Source organism: Muntiacus reevesi, chromosome 14, assembly GCF_963930625.1.
Source record: "Muntiacus reevesi chromosome 14, mMunRee1.1, whole genome shotgun sequence".
NCBI classification, from domain to species: domain Eukaryota; kingdom Metazoa; phylum Chordata; class Mammalia; order Artiodactyla; family Cervidae; genus Muntiacus; species Muntiacus reevesi.
In genome coordinates this window covers 46,735,399-46,757,908 of record NC_089262.1, presented here as the reverse complement: position 1 = coordinate 46,757,908, position 22,510 = coordinate 46,735,399, and the positions used below count along the sequence as shown (strand labels likewise).

Genomic DNA, 22,510 nt, shown 5'->3' with positions numbered 1-22,510 from the left:
CTCCTCCTCATGGCCACGGTGGGACTTACTGGTGCAAGTTCCCCTATTGCTCCTGGCTTCATCCTCATGCTGCTTCTATGCATGAAAGACAAAGCCCTTCATCTGTCTTCCACTAGCATCCATGAAACAACAGTGACAGCCTGGCTTGCTAACCTTTTAAGTAGAGTAAAAACCCAAACACTTCACAATCCTACCAGTTATGGTGATGAAGATACCATGCTCTCAAAGCTAAAACTTTCTAGAAAAACAAGGCCAGACAGGGGCACAGGATAAGATTCTTCAGGACCTGGCAACAATTGTTCTCATCCAAATGATGGGTGAAAGTAAAGGTTCCTCACTATTTAGCGACCAAGTAAGTGGCAAGGGGCAGGACTGAAGCAAGATGTCCAAACAGTGCTTTAATGTTGAAACTCTCCTCTGAGTAGAAGGAAGTGATGTATTATCATGAAAGATGGGGTCCCATCTGAAAAGCAGTATGGCTGTAGCTACTGAAGTCAAGAGGTCACCAAAGCTGAACAGCAATGAGAATAGAGTTTGGGAAAGACTGAAAACATTAGAAGTAAATTTGTTAAGGCCAAACTGCTACTGACACTGGAAACAAAGAAAACTGCAAAGCCTAGTTTCCTGGAGTGGATTTATTCTGTGCTCTTTGTACTTTGACTCCTTCCCCACATCAAACTCAGCTGCTTTTTAACAAGAAAGCGTGCGCCAGAACTTAAGGCAAGAAACAAACTCTCATAGTTCTGTTGCACACAGGTACCCAAGTTACCATCCTTCCCAGCCCCATGGAGGGGAGACAGTATTAAGCACAAGAGTGACTCAACCTTTTCCGTATAGGGCAAAGCCATGGCACTGTGGTACATGGAGGCATGAAATGTCCCAGGCTGGAGTGTTTCCTGGGGCCAGGAGGTACATAAAAGAGAAATCAACACCAATCCTGGCTTGAGAAGCCAGAAGAGAAAAAGCCTCCAGGCCACCCATGCAACCCCCAAAAGGAACAGTCTTCCCCTCCTCCCTGAACTTTCCCACATTCCATGCTAAAGAAATCATGAGAGGTCCTGAAAGCTTAGATTGTAACTCTGATATACACATACATACTAAACCCCTTAGTCTAGGCAAGAATATACAACAGAGAAAAGACAATCTCTTTAACAAGTGGTGCTGGGAAAACTGGTCAACCACTTGTAAAAGAATAAAACTAGAACACTTTCTAACACCATACACAAAAATAAGCTCAAAATGGATTAAAGATCTAAATGTAAGACCAGAAACTATAAAACGCCTAGAGGAAAACATAGGCAAAACACTCTCTGACATAAATCACAGCAAGATCCTCTACGACCCACCTCCCAGAGTAATGGAAATAAAAGCAAAAATAAACAAATGGGACCTAATTAAACGTAAAAGCTTTTGCACAATGAAGGAAACCATAAGCAAAGTGAAAAGACAGCCTTCAGAATGGGAGAAAATAACAGCAAATGAAGCAACTGACAAACAATTAATCTCAAAAATAAACAAGCAACTCCTGCAGCTCTCAATTCCAGAAAAATAAACAACCCAATAAAAAAAATGGGCCAAAGAACTAAACAAACACTTCTCCAAAGAAGACCTATGGATCGCTAACAAACACATGAAAAGATGCTCAACATCACTCATTATCAGAGAAATGCAAATCAAAACCTCAATGAGGTACCATCTCACGCCGGTCAGAATGGCCGCTATCCAAAAGTCTACAAGCAATAAATGCTGGAGAGGGTGCGGAGAAAAAGGAACCCTCTTACACTGTTGGTGGGAATGCAAACTAGTACAGCCACTATGGAGAACAGTGTGGAGATTCCTTAAAAAACTGGAAATAGAACTGCCATATGACCCAGCAGACCTACTGCTGGGCATACACACCGAGGAAACCAGATCTGAAAGAGACACGTGCACCCCAATGTTCATTGCAGCACTGTTTACAATATCCAGGTCACGGAAGCAACCTAGATGCCCATCAGCAGATGAATGGATAAGAAAGCTGTGGTACATATACACAATGGAATATTACTCAGTCATTAAAAAGAATGCATTTGAATCAGTTCTAATGAGGTGGGTGAAACTGGGGCCTATTATACAGAATGAAGTCAGTCAGAAAGAAAATCACCAATACAGTATATTAATGCATACATGCAATTTAGAAAGATGGCAACGATGACCCTATATGCGAGACAGCAAAAGGGACACAGCTGTAAAGAACAGACTTTTCGATTCTGTGGGAGAAGGCGAGGGTGGGATGATTTGAAAGAACAGCATTGAAACATGTATATTACCACATGTGAAATAGATCGCAGGTCCAAGTTTGATGCACGAGACACAGTGCTCAGGGCCGGAGCACTGGGATGACGTTGAGTGATGGGATGGGAGGAAGGTGGGTTCAGTTTGAGGAACGCATGTACACCCATGGCTGATTCATGTCAATGTATGGCCAAAGCCACTACAATATTGTAATGAGCCTCCAATTAAATAAATTTTAAAAAATAAATAAAATAAACAAACTCCTCAGTCTGTGTGTCCATGGTGGGAATGGACCCTAGTATCCGAACATGGCTGATAAGAATTTGGAAAAATCTCAGCAGTAAGAGTAGGAAATTAAAGCAATCCTGCAGGTGGGGCCACTAGGTCAATTCAATGTACCAGTGAGTTTCATAGTTGATGTTAACGTTACATGCTTGTACTAAAAATGCTCTAGATTCTCCCATTCAGGAAATGTCACAGGTTGACAGATGATTCCCATCCCCTTCAAAAATGGTCTAATAAAAAGTACACCTTCCAGAAGGAAAAAAAAGAAAATCGTATGTGGCCGAAGACTTGGCTCTGCAGTATTCAGAAAGACTATTTTCCAGTACTGCAATGCCATCTGCCTGACACACACACCAAGTACACACTCCTTTTAAAAACTGAGTTCCCCTGGTAGCCTAGTGGTTAGGATTCCAGGCGTTCACTGCCATGGCCAAGGTTCACTGTTCAATCCCTAGTCAGCCAAAAAAAGAATGTGGCTCCTGCCATAATGCTGCGCTCTTACTGAAAGCAAACTTAAACTAAGGACTAACCAATTAAGAACCCAAGAGGGCTCTTGATCAAATGGAAATTATGTGTTCAACACCACAGCTGGCCTCGCCCTTGAAGTGCCAAACATAAATTTGCAGTATACTTTATTCTCCCTCCTGCCACCATGACAAGCCAGTGTTTCAATAAGGTTCTCAAATCAGAAAAGTTCCTCTAAATGATTGAGCCTGGTTCATTGATAGTTCAGCCAAATTAAAAGATGATGGTACACACAGTAGCCACCCAGCCCCAACAAACTCTGGAAAACCAAATGGGTAAGTGCCAATCACCTCAATGGAATAAAAGCTATGATCCCTGTCTTAGACATTCTTAAAGACAAGACATTTTGTATTTTTCTAATTCTTGTATTGTTGCCAATGGCCTCGTCATCTCATCTACCACGGAAAAACTATAGACTGGCCAATTAAAAACATCTCTTGGAGTCACACATGATGGGAAATTGCAGCTGCTGCTGAGACAATCAGAGTCACTCATGTTGATTCAGTAAGGCTTGCTATCTGATGAGAGTAAATGGCATTGAGAGTGACTGAAACCAGAATGCTGATCAAATCTTCAGCATACCACCTAGACCCATCATCACACCAGACATGGAACACACCCACTATCACAGACGGGTTACAAAAGAAAGGACTTTATCTTTCTGATGCAGAAACCTCTACTGCATGCCAGCTTGTGACTCCTGCCAAAAGTTGGTCCATTTGTCTCACTGTAAAGAACACCACATCACACAGAACTACATCAAAGATTTGACTTCTTCATGGAGTCCTCAACGGAGTTGTACCACTATTGAAACTTTTTCAGGTTACATTATTATTGCTGCAGTCTGATGGGCTAACTCTGGTCACACTATTGTGTCTCCTGAAATTAATTCATGAAATGTGTTGGGTATATTCCAGACGAGGAACAGTTCATTAACAGTACATCTTTTGTCAAAAAGTCATCTTGCAATGAAGCAATATTCAAAATACTCAATGGACGTTTCATACTATTATTCACAAGTATAGACAAGCATTTTAACAGTCTCCTCAAAATTCAACTCAGAACCACTTATACTACACCTCTATACCCCTCATCTCTTCCCACATCTTAGTAAGATGAATGAATGCAGCATAACCAAAAGGGAATCATCTCCTCTTGGCCACTTATTGTGTAGTAATCAGGATGACACAGTGGAGAGTTATGACAGTAAACAGACTTACACTAAAAATTCTGCTCTGATTATCCCCAGATATAATGTTTCTTTCTTTTCCCTAAGAACAACAGGCCAGGCAACCCCCCAGGGTGATGGCTAACCAAAAAGGAATTCAAACAAATCTAGTTTGGCCACCTGGATTCTCCTGTTGAACTGGCACGGTCCTAGACATGTAGACAACAGCCATTTGCTTGTGTACACTTCTCACAGAGTCCCCACCAAAGTAGACCAAGGTGAGGGTGAGGTATCTTTAAAATGGGGTCTCTGAAAATTATTTAAAAATGCCCTGTTCCACTCACATCCAGTTCCTCTAGATTAAAATATCTAAGTACAAGAGTTTTTAAGTGAAGTTAGAGCTATGGGAATGGGACACACTGCATACAGATTTCATGGCTGTATGCAGAGGGAGAGCAAAAAACCTAGCAATTGGGAGAATAAACATCTTTAACACCAGAAGGCACATGTACAAAGGAGAACAATTAATGATCTCCCTATCCCCTGGAACATGGGTCCCCAACACCCCAGGCCATGGACCAATACAGGTCCGTGGCCTGTTAGGAACCAAGCTGCAAGCAGGTGAGCAGTGGGTGAGTGAGAGAAGCTTCAAGTGTATTTACAGCTGCTCCCCATCATTCACATTACCGCCTGAGCTTCACCTCCTGTCAGATCAGTGAAAGCATTAAATTCTCATAGGATTGCAAACTCTACCATGAACCATGCACAGAATGGACCTAAGTTTCAACTCCTTATGAGAATCTAATGCCTGATGATCTGAGGTGGAACTGAGATGGTGATGCTAGTAGCACTGGGGAGCAGCTGCAAATACAGATTACCATTAGCAGAAGTCTGACTGCACAGTGAAAGTCAAAGTTGCTCAGTCCTGTCCAACTCTTTTGTGACCCCATGGACTATACAGTCCATGGAATTCTCCAGGCCAGAATACTGGAGTGAGTAGCCTTTCCCTTCTCCAGGGAATCTTCCCAACCCAGGGATTGAACCCAGGTCTTCGCATTGCAGGCAGATTCTTTGCCAGCTGAGCCACAAGGTATGGACTCCTGACTGCAGATTATCATCAAAACCCTATCAGTGAATGTCAAGTCACAACTGGGCCACATCTGGTGGCAGGCTTGATAGTGGCAAATGAGTTGATGTCCTTCAACTGTACAGCTGCATCTGGTGAAAACCTTTAAGTTAGAATCCAACACTTATTTTAGTCTGTGTGTGGCCTGCCCATTATTTTATTTACCACTTCCATTCATCCCTCCTTCCCACCCCGCACATTTGTCTGGGTCACAGTTTTTTTGGTAGGCCCACAAAAGCTGTGCTGTTTAGTTGCTCAATTGTGTCCGACTCTTTGTGACCCTATGGACTACAGACAGCCAGATTTCTCTGTCCTTGGAGATTCTCCACACAAGAATACTGCAGTGGGTGGCCATGCCCTCCTCCAGGGGATCTTCCCAACTCAGGCATCGAATCAGGGTCTCCGGCATTGCAGGCAGATTCTTTACCAGCTGAGCTACCAGGGAAGCCCCACAAAAGATAACCCTAGCCAAAATGAGTAAGAAAACAAACACTGCTGGAGCACTTTGAAAAGTGGGGAAAGACCCAGGTGAAACAGCAGAAGACTCTTAAGACTGCCAACAAAAAAGAAAGCTGCACTTAAGAATCCTACTTAAATTACAAGTACACTGCAACAGGTGATTCACATTCTCCAAGTCTACCTTGTATAATATGTGCTGACTGGCTACCCAAAGAAGCCATGAAACCTTCAAAACCGCTTCACCACATGGAGCCCAAGCACCCTGCGTTAAAAGACAAGCCTTTGGAGTTTTTCAAAACAAAAAGACATAATGAAGAACAGAAGCAATTATTGAAGGCCTCCACTTCATCAAACGTGTCTGCACCGAGCATCATTCACTAAAAATTGCTGAAGTTAAGGTCTTTGTTATTAATGATGAGTTGACTCTGCCTGCTGCTAAGGACAACTGTCTTGGACTTTCAGGAAAGGCTGCAGCCCAAAAGGTGGCATGTGTTCCTCTTTCAGCTAGCACCATAACTAGATGAACTGATGGAACACCAGAAGATACTGAGACACAGTTGTTAGGGTTAGAGAGTCACCACAGTAAGCAATCCAGGTTGACGAGAGTCTACTGACATGAACAAGGCAACAATGCTTGGTTTTGTGCGATCTGTTTTTCACGAGGATGTGCATGAGGATATGTTATGTACACTGAAGTTGCCAACCAACACCACAGGTGCAGAACTATTCAAATCTCTGAATAGTTACATACCACGAAAATTGAATCAATCATTTTGTAGGTGGGTTGGGGGGGGCGGGCAGGAATAAGCCACAGAATGTTTTCTATTGAGGATCAGGGTTGCTTTTTGACCCACTGTATTGTCTCTATAATTGTAAGTAATAATAATACCAAATCTCAAGTCAGTTTCCCTTGAGTGTTTTTTTTTTTTTGCGGGGGGAGGGGGGGGCGGTCCTAAGGGATCTTAGTTCCCTGACCAGGGATCAAACCCATGCCCCCTGTGGTGGAAGTGTGCAGTTTTAACCTCTGAACCACCAGGGAAGTCCCTCCCTTAAGTGGATTTTAAAGGATAACAGAGTGGCTTTAGATCATATATTGGTTGGCTGAAAAAAATCATTTACAAGTACCCCTTAAGTTATTCACAACTAGCTAAATCCTGGTCTCACTCACTGTTGCTTGGGACACTGGTAGTAGTAGCCTTAACTGCTGTGTAAGACAATTAAATGGATTTGGTTCTAGTCTCTGTCAAATTAATCAGAGTAGCTGAGAGTGCTACAATCACGTGAAATTCAAGTTTGGTTGCAACATGTATGGACTATTGGGACAGGCAATCATCATGGACCCTGAGCATCCCTCAGTTCAGTTTAGCTGCTCAGTCCAACTCTGCAACCCCATGGACTACAGCACACCAAGTTTCCTTGTCCATCACCAACTCCTGGAGCTTGCTCAAACTCATTCCACTGAGTTGGTGATGCCATCCAACCATCTTATCCTCTGTTGTCCCCTTCTCCTCCTGCCCTCAATCTTTTCCCAGCATCCGAGTCTTTTCCAGTAAGTCAGTTTTTCACATCCAGTGGCCAAAATATTGGAGTTTCAGCTTCAGCACCAGGCCTTCCAATGACTATTCAGGACTGATTTCCTTTAGGATTGACTGGTTTGATCTTCTTGCAGTCCAAGGGACTCTCAAGAGTCTTCTCCAACACCACACTTCCTTTGTCGGCAAAGTAATGTCTCTGCTTTTTAATATGCTATCTAAGTTCATAGCTTTTCTTCAAGGAGCAAGCATCTTTTAATTTCATGGCTGCAGTCACCATCTGATTTTGGAGCTACAAAGGAAAGTTTGCCACTGTTTCCATTGTTTCCCCATCTATCTGCCATGAAGTGATGGCACCAGACGCCATGATCTATCTTCGTTTTTTGAATGTTGAGTTTTAAGCCAATTTTTTCACTCTCCTCTTTCACTTTCATCAAGAGGCTCTTTAGTTCTTCATTTTCTGCCATAAAGGTGTTGTCATCTGCATATCTAAGGTTATTGATGTTTCTCCTGGCAATCTTGATTCCAGCTTGTGCTTCATCCAGCCTGGCATTTCACATGATGTACTCTGCATATAAGTTAAATAAGCAGGGTGACAATATACAGCTTTGACGTACTCCTTTCCCAATTTGGAACCAGTCTGTTGTTCCCTGTCCAGTTCTAACTGTTGCTTCTTGACCTGCAAACAGATTTCTTAGGAGGCAGGTAAGGTGGTCTGATATTCCCATCTCTTGAAGAATTTCCACAGTTTGTTGTGATCCACACAATCAAAGGCTTTGGTATAGTCAATAAAGCAGAAGTAGATGTTTCTCTGGAACTCTCTTGCTTTTTCTATGATCCAATGGATGTTGGCAGCTTGATTTCTGGTTCCTCTGCCTTTTCTAAAACCAGCTTGAACATCTGGAAGTTCTCAATTCATGTACTATTGTAGCCTTGCTTGAAGAATTTTGAGCATTACTTTGCTAGTGTGTGAGATGAGTGCAGTTGTGCAGTAGTTTGAACCTTCTTTGGCATTGCCTTTCTTTAGGACTGGAATGAAAACTGGCCTTTTCCAGTCCTATGGCCACTGCTGAGTCTTCCACATTTGCTGGCATATTGAGTGCAGCACTTTAACAGCATCATCTTTTAGGATTTGAAACACAGCCCCACTCATCAACAAAAAATTAGATTAAAGGTTTACCGAGTATGGCCCCGCCCATCAGAACAAGCCCCAGTTTCCCCCCCCCCCCAGTCAGTCAGCAAGTTTCTTATCCTTATCAGAAGGCAGAGAGCATAAAAACCACAATCACAGAAAACTAATCAAACCGATCACAGGGACCACAGCCTTGACTAACTCAATGAAACTATGGGCCATGCTGTGTAGGGCCACCCAAGACGGATGGGTCATGGTGGAGAGTTCTGACAAAACGTGGTCTACTGGAAAAGGGAATGGCCAACCACTTCAGTATTCTTCCCTTGAGAGCCCCATGAACAGTATGAAAAGGCAAAAAGATGTGACACTGAGCATCCCTCCTTGTTCTTATTTGTATGCCAAGAACACAAGGCCTTGACAGCTCTTTCTATGGCCCTTTTCTCAGGGTTATGTTCTCAGAGAATATCGAGGGTCAGGTAATGTCCTACTCTGGGACAAAGAGCAGTATTCTTATAAATGTGGCAGATATACAAGGGAGGCATATACCTGGGCTGCTCCATGTCAACTCCCAGAGGTTTTAAGGGACAGGAAGAACCAGTGCCAAAATCATGCTTATGCCGCCTGCTGTGCTAATAATACAATGCACTTTGTCTCATGAGACCCGGGAGTCTCATCTTCTGTAACAAACTAGCGTGTTACAGTTATCTTTAAAGTAGGATAAAATTTCAGACCTTTCAGACTCTGACATATAGCTAGCATAGTAAAATATGAATAAGAAACACAAATAACAGGATTGAAAATATAGAAAGAAAACTGATATTATTTGTGAATGAATGATTTTCCACATTAAAAATTCCAAGACATTAAAGTAAAAATTAATCAATGTTGCTAGAAACAACACTAATACAAGAAACAATATATATGCTAGCAAGACTTAATAAGAAAGCTTTTTTTTTTTTTTTTTTAATATTTACTTATTTGGCTGAGCCAGGTCTTAGTTGGTGCATGCAGGATCTTTAGTTGTGGCATGTGGAACCTAGTTCCCTGACCAGGGATCGAACCCTGGCCCCGTGCATTGGGAGCGTGGAGTCTTAGCCACTGGACCACCAGCCAAGTCCCAAGAAAGCTTTTTAAAATAGCATTTAAGGTAGCAACAAATAGGAACCTCCCTGGTGGTCCAGTGGCTAATACTCCATGCTCCCAAAGCAGAGCACCCAGGCTTCATTCTTGGTCAGGGAACTAGATCACACATGCCACAACTAAGATCAAAAATCCTGCATTCCACAACTTAGAGCCAGCACAGCTAAATAAATAAGACTTTTACAGAAAGAAAAAAAAAGATAGGAACTACTATAAAGCAATTGAATATGTGTGGGTGTGGGTGAGTGTATGTGTGTGTAGAGAGAGAGAGAGAGAAATAACTTGGGTGACTGAAAAAGAACTATGCAACTTTACGTAAAACAGTTAAAGATCACATACAGACATACACACACACACACACACACACTTTTTTTCTCTCCCCTGCCAAACCAGTACTCCCCCCAGAAAGGCAGTCCAGAAGAAATAATAAACAAAGAATGTGAATAGGCAATTCACAGAAATATAACCCAATGTCCAAGAAACAGTAAAAATACATTTCATAATAAAGACTGGCAAAAATGTTAACTCTGATAATCTGACAAAGTCTTGGCAAGAGGGCAAGAGTACAAAGTAAAAAGAATAGTTATGTACAACATACAGAAGTATAAATCAGTATACCAGATGGAAAAGAAATTTGGCAGTATGGAACTGAATTCCAGCAATTTTTCTTTTAACTAGAGGTCAGAGCCTTGCTATGCAAAATGTGGTCCAGAGACAAGCAATCAACAGTACTTTGAAGACTGTCAGGACTAGGACCCCATTAGATTTACTGAAATTAGAATTTGCATTTTAACAAAAGTCCCAGGTTATTTTCATAGCCATTAAAGTCTGAGAAGCAGGAGTCTAAAGAATTCTTATCCACGCATGCAAGGAGACATTAAGAAAACAGTCAATACAGTATTCATTATACAGTTCAGTTCAGTTCAGTTCAGTCGTGTCCGACTCTTTGCGACCCCATGAACCACAGCACACCAGACCTCCCTGCTCATCACCAACTCCTGGAGTCCACCCAAACCCATGTCCATTGAGTCAGTGATGCCATCCAACCATCTTATCCTCTGTCGTCCCCTTCTCCTCCTGCCCTCAATCTTTCCCAGCAATATAAACAATCTCAACTTAATGAGACAAACACAGTGTGATACAGAGGCAAAAAAATAGAATACAGAGTTTTGGGGGTCCCCTGGTGGTTCAGACTGAAGAATCCACCTGAAATGCAAGAGACTCGGGAACAGAGTTTTTAAGGTAATTACAGCAAATCTGCAGATATCAACATGGGGGGAATTCTAAAAGTTATAAATAACAAATATAAAAACAAGGTTCAGAATATAAATGTTAATCATTTAATGTTCTATATATACAGAAAACTCCTTTTGATATTCACATAGCTAGCAACAATGTAAGAACATGTACTGAGAATATCTCTGGGAAAAAAATGAAGACAGAAAAAGGACTGTGAAGAAGTCAACAGCAGACTTCAATTGTTTATTTCCAGAAGAGACACAAAGATAAAATTGCAAAATGTTATGATGTGACTTATTCTCCATGGTTCTCTGTATGTTTAAATATTTCTTTAGAACTATCCACATGGTTCTTTTAGAATTATTAAGACAAATATACTGTAGGAAAATATATGCAGAATACACAACAAACTCCTCAATATGAAAAGAGCTATTACAAATAAATCACTAAGAAATAAGTTACATGAATAACACTTCCTAAGACAAAAATATGCTGCCATCATAATGCAAATCAAAACAATGAAGCGTCATTTTTCACTGAATTTCACAAATATGAAAAAATGGGACAACAGCCAGCATTGCCAATAGTGAAAAAACTGCCCCCCCCTCCATGAAATTTTTATAGGATTATAAACTGATACAACATTTCTAGACAGCAATTAGGCACTATCTATCAAAAGGTATAAACTTCCTAATTCACAGATTCTGCTGCTAGGAATTTCCCCTAAAAATACATTCAAGAGATGCCCAAGCATTCCTGCAACTTAGTCCATTAATAGCAGCTTAGTCCATTAATAGGTCCAATTAATCTATGCAGATTCACTCAATAAAAGATTAAGGTTGACAGTTGAAAAATGCAGGGAGTTAGAGGTGCCAACTCTATGCATGGTCAAAATCAGTATCCACAGATCACACAGTTCTACAGTACATATTTATTGGGGAGAAAAAATCCACATAAGTGGACACAAATAACCTAAACCCATATTGCCCAAGAGTCAACCGTACACAGTCACTGCAGAGTGAAGACACCCATGTACTAACTACAGAAATAGATCATTGGAGATGCTATCCTTGAAGGGAAAAAAAAGCAATTTCATTTGCTTACCCAAACCAGGATAAAATTATATTCTGATATATACATTAAAACATCCCAGTATTTCACTTCTGAAAATTAGTCTACTTCTTAATAATCAAAAAAAGAAAGCTATTAAACATAATTATTTAAAGTCAAGCACACATATGTTCCTATGCTAACTCAAGCACTTCGGGTCAAGTTACTTGTCTCTGTCAACCTCAGTTCCCCATCTGTTTACATGGGTTGGGGGGGGTGGTGGAAGAGGGGAACAGTATTTTACCTTTTATGCTTTTGTTTGCCTTCTTATAAAGCGCTTTACACAGTGACTGGTATGTAGTAATGACTCGAGGAAGTATTAGTTACCACATTTTAAATATTTTTCTGAATTTTTAAAAATAATAGCATAATTTTCTGATTCCCAGAATATGTGAATCAACAGTTAACAAATCTACTTAGTAAACAAAAAAAGTTTCAATGAATTCAGCTACCAGTCTGACTAAATTTTCTCATCCTCTCTTAGCCTAAAGTTTTAAAAGCACACAGTTTCAATGCAAACTGATACTACTTATATTATTGAAGGAAAGTAATTACAATTCTATTTTTTCAAACTGCAGGTGAGGTCTCATTATAAAAGACACATAATTAGTAGCAATTTGTATTTTTTTTTAGCTTTTTTTTTTGACTGGAATAAAAAGACCCCAAGAGAAAGAAGAACACAGATAAATGACTTTTTAGTTACAGCTATGTGCATATGAAAACACAATGTAAAATTTCTCATTGGGTCTTAGTGAACAGTTCAAATGCCAGTCTGTCTGTCTCATAGACAGAAACCACCACATGCAGTTTAAAACTTCACCACATGATGGGGCTAAAATTCTGCATACCTTAGAAAACTGCTCAGATGCAGTGTTGAAAACACTGTTAACCCTTAATTCAAGTACTCCTATCATCTCTTCAAATAATAAAGAAAAGACTTAACACAAAGTTGAAAAAGAGAACCCAACATTTATTTATGACTATCCCATTTATTCAGGATAAGATTAAAAGGGCTCTGTCAGAAAACAAGAATGATAACTGAAAACCCAGGAATAGTGATTTTGAGTGATACAGACACAGTATAAGTTGTTATACCAAACGATGTGTGTATTTATTTGTGTTTGTTAAGAACACTTTGCGAAAGGTCTAAGAAGATAATTTCAAATATTGCTAGTTAAGAGTTTAAACTGACATTATTTTCTGTAGGTAATCTAAAATAAATTAGAATTAATTGAAAATTTAGAATTGGCAAAATCAAGGCTTCGTTTCATGAGGGCCTATATCCAGATCAAATGTCTGGTTCTAGAAAGCTTTAAGAATTCCACCATACATAACAAAGTCAATCTTAATCAACCTTAATCAACACTTCAATGAAGACAAAAATTATTCTCAATGATGTTTGTAACTAACTTTCCAGGTGCTGATAATTTTTACTGATATGTTTAAAAATGAAAACAAATCTTAACTAATTTCAAAGAGAAAAAGGAAATGGAAGAGCAAGAAATTCATGTGCTTCCAGGCTCTGAAGTAGGTTTGGAAAAAACTGAATCCAGGAAAAGCATAGCTGACAGCAACTAGTGGGGTGGGATACACAAAAACAACAAGAGCAAAGCAAATTTCAGAGACCTAAATAGAAGAGGAAAGGCGGGCGAACAGTCTGCAACTAAGAAATGGTTTTCCCATTTCCTAACAACTGGGATCCCATTTTATAATCTACGAAATAAAATGTTTGATTATTTTACAAAATTCACAAATGAAAATACTACAAAATAGAAAATGCATCCTAGATTCTAGTCTGCTGCTGCTGCTGCTAAGTCGCTTCACTCGTGTCCAACTCTGTGCAACCCCATAGACGGCAGGTCACCAGGCTCCCGTCCCTGGGATTCTCCAGGCAAGAACACTGGAGTGGGTTGCCATTTCCTTCTCCAATGCATGAAAGTGAAAAGTGAAAGTGAAGTCGCTCAGTCGTGTCAGACTCTTAATGACCCCATGGACTGTAGCCTGCCAGGCTCATCCATCCACGGGATTCTCCAGGCCAGAGTACCGGAGTGGGTCTAGGCTCACACTATATGAAAACAGGCAAGTCAATGAGCCTTCCAGAGAATCCATCTGCATAAAATAAAGTCAGTTCACATGCTGTGTCTCCCCCAATGCAACTTTTCCAATATATTATGATCTGACAAGTCCTTACTGGGGAACAACTCTGCAAAGTATAAAACTGTTCCCCTAAAACCTGTTTCAGCAAACTGTTCTACAAGAACTGCTTGGACCCCCAAAAGGTCTTAGATGAATGCCTTAGCATGGTAGAGACTAACAGGTAACCAGATGATTAAGACCTCCCTCTTGATTTCTTTGCACTCTGGAAAAAACAAAGTGGAAGATAGTATGGAGCCAGATAGATTGATTCTAATCAGTTTCAACATCCCTCTCAGGAAGGCTTATAAGCGGATGACAATTTCAATGTCAAGCATGTCTTATACACTAAGTTCTGTTTTGGTTATATAAAATGAACATTTTAAAATCAGTGAGTCATCTGATAAGTAGCAACACTGCAAAGTTCTCATAACTCCTAAAATTGAGTAATATGCCATAGTCTCATTTATTTGAAAAAGAAGTCTTCCAATTGTAAGGAAAAACTTTAAAAAACTTCTGATTTTTTAACGTTATCTATAGGAAAGTAAGCAAAGTTAGTTATCAGAAGAATAGTACAGAGAGAGGTAAACCACAAAAGTAATGTGTGATGTATTTAACTGGTTTGAATTTTAAAATGCAGAACTTTAGCACAGACAACTTTTGAAGTAAATGGTTTAGAATGTTGATGGTATACTGAAAATTGACATATATAGATAAACCAACACATTAAATATGAAATAAGAAAGTTTAGGTGTTTCTCTGCAAAACATTAAGTTTAACTACATTAAGTTAAACATTTAGTTTAACTACATCTGTGTAGTACATGAACTAAATAAAAGCAGACAGAAAGACAAAAAGAAAAGAGAGATGAAGAAAGAATACCTTTGTTGATGATGGTGGGGTAGGAAAATTAAGCCAGGCTGGAGCAAAGTCATGCTGCGCCATTTAGGTCCAGTCTCTCCAACTCAGCGAAACAAGGTTTCAACACCTCATGGCAAGTCCCTGTCATACAAAAGTGGAAAGCATTAGATCTATATAGTTCCTGGCCAAAGTTATCTTATACCTCCTTTAAATTACAGTGTTCTGACTACTATAAGATTAATTATAATTCTAGAAAAGGCAAAAATACAGTGACAAACCAGATCAGCACAGTGGAGGGTAAAGGGCCTGGAGAGAAGGGAAATGACTACAAAGGGAAGAAAGAAATTTTCAAGGGTAACTGGGTATTTATCTTAATTGTGGTGAAGGTTATTATACAAATGTAGACATTTGTTAAAACTCACCAAATTATGCACTTAAAACTGGGTAATTTTATTATAAACTACCTCAATGAAGCTTAGTTTTGAAATTACAATAGTCTTATCACAGACTAGTTATAAAGTGTCTCCTGCTGTGACACAATATGATGCACACAGCATTACCTATGTACACAGCACATATTCTTCCCCCCCTGCCCCATACAGAATTTGAATTCTGATCTAATTACCAATTTACAGGAAATTCAACACAGATAATAAATTAAAGGACAACTGAGGGAAGTAATCCCATCAAATGGAGATCAAAAGATAGTCTACAGGTCAAATGATCTGGCTTCTTCAACAAATACATGGACTTCACAGACAGATCAATCAAATACATGTGGACCTTAAATAGATTCTTATTCCAACCAAATTCAAAAAGTGAAAATTATGAAACAGTCCAAAATTTGAACATGAGCTGAATATTAAATGACTTTAAGAAATTATTAGTCACTGTAGATGTAACTGTTAGTGCAATGATGGTATGGTGGACCCTTCCACAGTAAGGTCTCAAACTGTGATGGTCTGAGATACTTACATACAGATTTTTTTTCACTAAATATATAATACAGCACCACATGACCTGAGGCTGGTTGGATCCAAAGATGTGGAGCAGCAAGTGGGGAGAGCCAACTGTAAAGATTTTTTGACTTCTCAAGTGAGACTTTTGAACTGCGTGGATGGACAGTACCCCAACCTCTATGCTATTCAAGGGTCAACTGTATATAAAAGGACATATACTGAAGTCTTTGCAATTAAATCCATGTATCTGGAACTTGCTTTAGGGGGAAAAAACAAGGAATATGAGTGTCACTGAAACAAGGCTGTCCGTGTGTTTATAAATGTTAATACCGGGAGGTACCTAAGTAGTCTCTCTACTTACATGTATATTTGAAAATTTCCACAATTAAAAGGATTTTTAAAATTACAATCATCACAATGGGCATCCACTATTCTTCTACATTCTAAACTTAACTTTCTGGAAGCCTCTCTCAATTGCATCAAAAATTTCAAGTCACCAGCCCAATCTAAACACAGTAAATTCACAGGTTTTTTTTAAATGGGGAAGAAGCCAACTGGGCAACTGTACTCATTTCAATATAGACCTCAGAAATTAGTCAATGAAGAAATCAAATTTTCTGAACATTAACGTCTAAATTTACTAATATCTAATATTTACAACTGCAGAATAACCTCAAAAGGGAAATTTTAAAAAGCAAAATTATCAATACCGCTGCTAGTCATCCTTTTTCAAAATTCTTTCAAATATAAGTGCTACGGCAGAATTTAAGTCATACCAAAGTATTTCCTAAAATAAAAATTCTCAAGATACTACACAAAAACTCCAATTCTACTATCCAGTGTACTGGAAAGGGGAAGGGGCAGAAGGAAGGTCAACAAACGTCAGATACAAGAAACAGACCAACAAACGTCAGATACAAGAAACAGAAACAACTGGTTAACTCACTAAGGTAATGAAAATGTTTACATACTCAATTAAATGATCAGGGCTTCACTGGTGGTCCAGTAGTTAAGAACTCGCCTGTCAATGCAGGGGACACTGATTTGATCCCTGGTCCTCAAAGATCCCATATGACACAAGGCAACTAAGCCTGTATGCTGCAACTACTGAGCCTGCACACCTTACAGCCTGCGTTATGCAACAGAGAAGCCACCACAATACCAAGCCTACACACAGCAACTAGAGAGTAGCCCCAGGAATCATAGAAAACCAAAGGCTAAATGGTAAGTTACACACTACAACTTATTCCTAAGAGACAAACCACCACCATTATCTCTTTGTTTCTGTCTTTATGAATTCTAATTTAAATCAATTCATAGAGAATAAAGCATGGACAGCTAATAGCATAAATTTTCCTGTTCTGAAAAAAGGTAAAGAGCAATACTAGTCAATATCACAACATTTACAGAAGTGTGTGACAAGATCAGGATGTGCCATCCCCAAGTCACTTTGATTTCAGAAAAACTGAGCTGAAGGCATGTGAGTTCCTAAAATTCCTTATCAACCTAAATGCAGAGCCTGCCGAAAGAATTTGTTAATCCCCTCTCCTGGAGCAACTCATCTTCTCTTTTTTGGAGAACAAAAAAGGAAAAAAAAAATTCAGCACCACACTCAAACACTGCCACAAACGCCTAAGGACCGAGTTATCCATTTTGTCTCAAATATCATTTGCTTTTTTCTACTAAATATTCTTTTCCCCCGTGAAGTTAGGTATACAGATCCCAGATTCTACTCATCCTCTTTGAGTTACTGACAGAGAGAGGTACTGCCAGGTGACCGGGTGCTAATAAACTTGTTTATTTTCTCTTGTTAATGTCTTTCCTCAGTTTAATTTACAGAGCCCCAGCCAGAGAACACAGGAACGGAGAAAAGAAATTTTCCCCTGGTGGCTGAAAGGTAAAAGAATCCGCCTGCAGTGCAGAAGATGCAAGAGACATGGGTTTGATCTCTGGGTCAGGGAAGATCCCTTGGTGGCAGGCTCAGCAACCCACTCCAGTACTCTTTCCCAGAAAATCCCATGGAGAGAGGAGTCTGGCAGGCTACAGTCTGTAGGGTCGCAAAGAGTCAGACACGACTTAGCAACTGAACAACAGAGGAACTAAGATGCCACATGCTGCAGGGCAACTAAGCCTACAGTCACAACTACTGAGTCCACATACCACAAGAGCCCAGGCACCACAAAGATGCTGCCTGCCACACTAAGACCCAATGCGGCCAAAAATAAATATTTAAAGGAAAGACAGAATGCCCTAACACAGATCCAATCAAACAAAGACTGGGAGAGTTCTTATTTCTTTTCTTTCCTTTTTATTCCCTTTAGGCTCCAGACACATATCTGCAACAAAACACAAGATGGACAAGGTAACGATGGCTCTTGTTTGAAGAGCTCTGAGAATAGCCATATCCATGGACAGCTGAAACAAAACTATTATATTGCCTTGAAACTACTTTCTATAACCACTAAACCTTTAGTAAAGTCTTATTAAAGGCTTCAACCTGTCTCAGCTATGCTACGAGCACTAAGTTGATTTCTTGTTTGCCTATGTGTAAAAAATTTGCAACCTTTAGACAATATACTGAGCCTGATAACTTTTTATTCACTATGGATTTTTTTACATTAAACTTTATTAAAATATTATTTCTCTCAAACAACAACAAAACACTAGGTGATTACAATCTGAGGGACAGAGACTTCAGAAACTACCCAAAACAAAGAATACAGACTTTCAGAAATAGTTTAGAAAAGTTACTAAATGTACACACAACCACAACCCAAGAGTAAGCAACTCCAACGATGGGAAGAAAAAAATATTTGACTCCTAGAGTCTCCAACTTATTGATTCAGTATTCAAAATGCTTGATTTTCTAACAAACATTACAAAACATGCAAAGAAACAATACAGTACAGCCCATGGAGGGGGGTGGGGGGAGGATGTGACATTAGCAGAAACTGCCACTGATGAGAAACAGACATCAATTGTCTTAAATACAAAGGGCTAAAGGAAACCAGAACAATGTCTCAACAAGCAGAGAATCTATAAAGAGATAAGAATTACAGAAAAGAACCAAACAAATTCTGGAGCTAGAAAGTACGTTAACTGAAATGAAAATTTCACTAGTCAGTTTAATAGCAGATTTGAGCCAACAGAAAGAAGAATCAGAGAACCTGACGAGTGAAGAGGTCAATTAAAATTACCAGATTAAGGAGCTAGAAGAAAACAAAACAAAACAAAACTGAATAAAGACCTGTGGGACATCATAGAGCATACCAACATACACATAACAAAAGTTTCAGAAGGAGAGAAAAGAAGGGGGGCAGAAAAAGAAATCAAGAAATAATGGCTAAACACTTAGCAAATTAGCTAAAGATACAAAATATACATAACCAAGAAGTTAACTGAACTCCAAGAAAGATAAACACAAAAAGATTCACACCAAGACACATAACCACCTAGTCAAAGCTATGGTTTTTCCAGTAGTCATGTATGGATGTGAGAGCTGGACTATAAAGCAAGCTGAGCGCGGAAGAATTGATGCTTTTGAACTGTGGTGTTGGAGAACTCTTGAGAGTCTGCAGGGAGATCTGCAGGGAGATCCAACCAGTCCATCCTAAAGGAAATCAACCCTGATTTCTGTATCTGTGGGGAAAACTATTAGAGTTAATAAATTCAGCAATATTGCAGGATACAAGATCAACACAGAAAATTCAGTAGCATTTCTATACATTAGCAATAACAATCCAAAAGGAAATGAACAAACAAGTCTATTCAAAAAATAACCAGAAATACACTTAACCAAGAAGTTTTAAGATTTGTTCACTAAAAACTACAAACCACTGCTACAGGAAAATTAAGATCTAAATATAAAGACATGCTTTGTTCAAGGATTGGGAAACTTAAGTATTGTTAAGATAGCAATAACAGAGTCAACATAACCTCTATTAAAATTCCAACAACCCTTTTTGAGGGAACAGAAAAGCCATTCTCAATTCATTTGGAACTGCAAGGAGCCCCAAATAGCCAAAACACTACTGGAAAAGGAGAACACAGTTACAGGACTCACATATCCCTATTTTGAAACTTACTACAAAGCTGTAATGATCAAAACAATGTTTTATTGGTATAGAGTAAGGGATAGATAAATAAACCAATGGAACAGAACTGGGAATCCAGAAAGAGTCACACATGTATGGCCAACTGACTTTTTTTTTAAACCAAACTGCTAAGACCACAACAAATGGACTTCCACAAGTGGATACCCAATAAACTCCTATTGATATCTATCTAACTCAAAATGGATCGAAGACCTACAAAAGCTAAAATTATAAACTAGCAGAAGAAAACAGAGGTAAAGTTTCACTAATTTGGATCTGGCAATGGAATTTCAGATACAGCACCTTTGGATTTCACTAAAATTTAAAACTTCTATACAAAGGTTATCATCTAGAAAGTGGAAAGACAACAGAATGGAAGAAAATATTTGCAAATTTTATCTAACAGGTGTCCAGTGTTCAGAATATATAGAGTTCTTGAAGACAATTTAAAAATGGGCAAAGGACTTGAACAGACGTTTCTCAGCCTCCCTCCAAGAAAGGCGAAAGAAAAAGAAATAGTAAAAGAGTAAGTGTTAGACAACCCTGGTGGTCCAGTGGTTAAGAATCCTCTTGCCAATGCAGGAGACATGGGTTTGCTCCCTGGTTCAGGATTCACATGCCACAGGACAACGAAGCTACGCGCCACAAATACTGAAGCCTGCATGCCTAGAGCCTGTGCCCCACAGCACAAGAGAAGTCACTGCAATGAGAAGCCTGCCCACTGCAACAAGAGCAGCCCCACCTCGCAGCAACTATGGAAAGCCCAAGAGCAGAAAAGACCCAGCACAGCCAAAAATTAGTTTTTAAAAAATAACAAGTGTCTGTACACCCATGGCTGATTCATGTCAATGTATGGCAAAAACCACTATAATATTGTAATTAGCCTCCAATTAAAATAAATAAACTTAAATATATATATAAATAATATAAAAATGAAATTTAAAAGTATATAAAAAATAACAAGTGTTGTCAAATATATGAAGAAACTGGTACCCTGGTGCATTGCTAATGGGAAGGTAAACTGATGCAAATGCTGGGGAAAACAGTTTGATATCTCCTCAGAAAGCTAAAAACACATAGCATATGACTCAGCAATACCACTGCATTCAAAAGAATTGAAAATGGATACTAAAATACTTGAATGCTGATGTCCACAGAAGATCTATTCACAACAGCCAAGAGGTGGAAACATCTCAATGTCCACTTATAGATAAATGAATAAAAAATCGTGTATGTATTCAATAGAAGACATATTCTATTATGATTAACCATGAAAATATGCTAAGCTGCCAAACACATCCAGAAGCCAGATCACATGCTGTACAATCCCAATTTCTATGAAATATCCAGAACAGACAAATCCACAGAGATGAAAAGCAGAGACCTAACCAGGGATTGCTGGGAAGGAGGAATGGGACTGCCTGCTAAATGGATTCAGATTTTTCTTAGAGGGTAATGAAAATGTTTTGGAACTTGGTTTCACATCATTGTGAATGTACTAAATGACACTGAATCATACATTTTAAAATGGTTAATTTCATGTAATGTGGCTTTCACCTCATAAAAATAAATAAATGTGCTATATTATAACCCCTTGAATGAAACACTATGAATCCAGATAAATACATATACAACTGAAAAATTTTAGAAGGAAGAGGTTATTTATACAATTTCTAAGGACCACTAGTTTTGCAATGAAATGGCCTGGCACATAGCCTGGGAAATCCTTAATCAACAGATCAAAGTGAGTATCATCAGTAAAGAACAAACTGAAATTGTGTGCCAATAAGAAAGACAGGGCACCATTTCACTTCTATATTATCCTAAGCAAAGCACAGCCTGTCTTCAATAGGAGCGACACTAACTTGAGAGACATTCAGTTCAGTTCAGTTGCTCAGTCATGTCCGACTCTTTGAGACCCCACGGACTGCAGCGTGCCACGCTTCCCTGTCCATCACCAACTCCTGGAGATGGTGACATTATATGAGACACATTATATGTACTCTAACAACTAGCTCAAAATCTTCAAGAATTAGGTTATTTTTTTAAAAAATCATTTTTTAAAAATGATGAGGCTGTGATGTTTATTCTATATTTTTAAGTCATGTTTTTGACATTTTTTAAAGTTTTTTTTTTTTTTTGATGTGAACCATTCTTAAAATCTTTATTGAATCTGTCACAATATTGTTTCTGTTTTATGTTTTGGCTTTTTTGGCCCTAAGGCATGTGGGATCTTAGCTCCCCAACCAGGAATGGAACCTGAACCCCCTTCTTTGGAAGGTGAAGTCTTAACCACTGGACCACCAGGGAAGTTTCATATTTATAACTTTTGAAAAGTATACTCTGACATCTTATTCCACTGTTGTGTCTGCTTCACTACTGCAATACCACTAATGAAGTCTGATTAATATTTAGTAATCGCTAGGTGATTTCCAGATTTCCCTAATAAAAAGTATAAGGTCCTTCCCCTACA

General features: G+C 39.1%; 1 protein-coding gene across 3 annotated transcripts in view; it reads right to left on the bottom strand.

The window, feature by feature from the left end:
• The window catches only part of GPBP1 (GC-rich promoter binding protein 1), a 65,752-nt gene that overhangs the window by 19,322 nt on the left and 23,920 nt on the right, over window positions 1–22,510 (bottom strand). For all 3 annotated transcript variants that reach the window (XM_065905125.1, XM_065905124.1, XM_065905126.1), the window contains exon 3: window positions 15,006–15,125. In XM_065905125.1, the coding sequence (XP_065761197.1) occupies window positions 15,006–15,068 (63 nt within the window). In that variant the 5' untranslated portion in view covers window positions 15,069–15,125. The remainder of the gene's footprint in view (window positions 1–15,005; window positions 15,126–22,510) is intronic.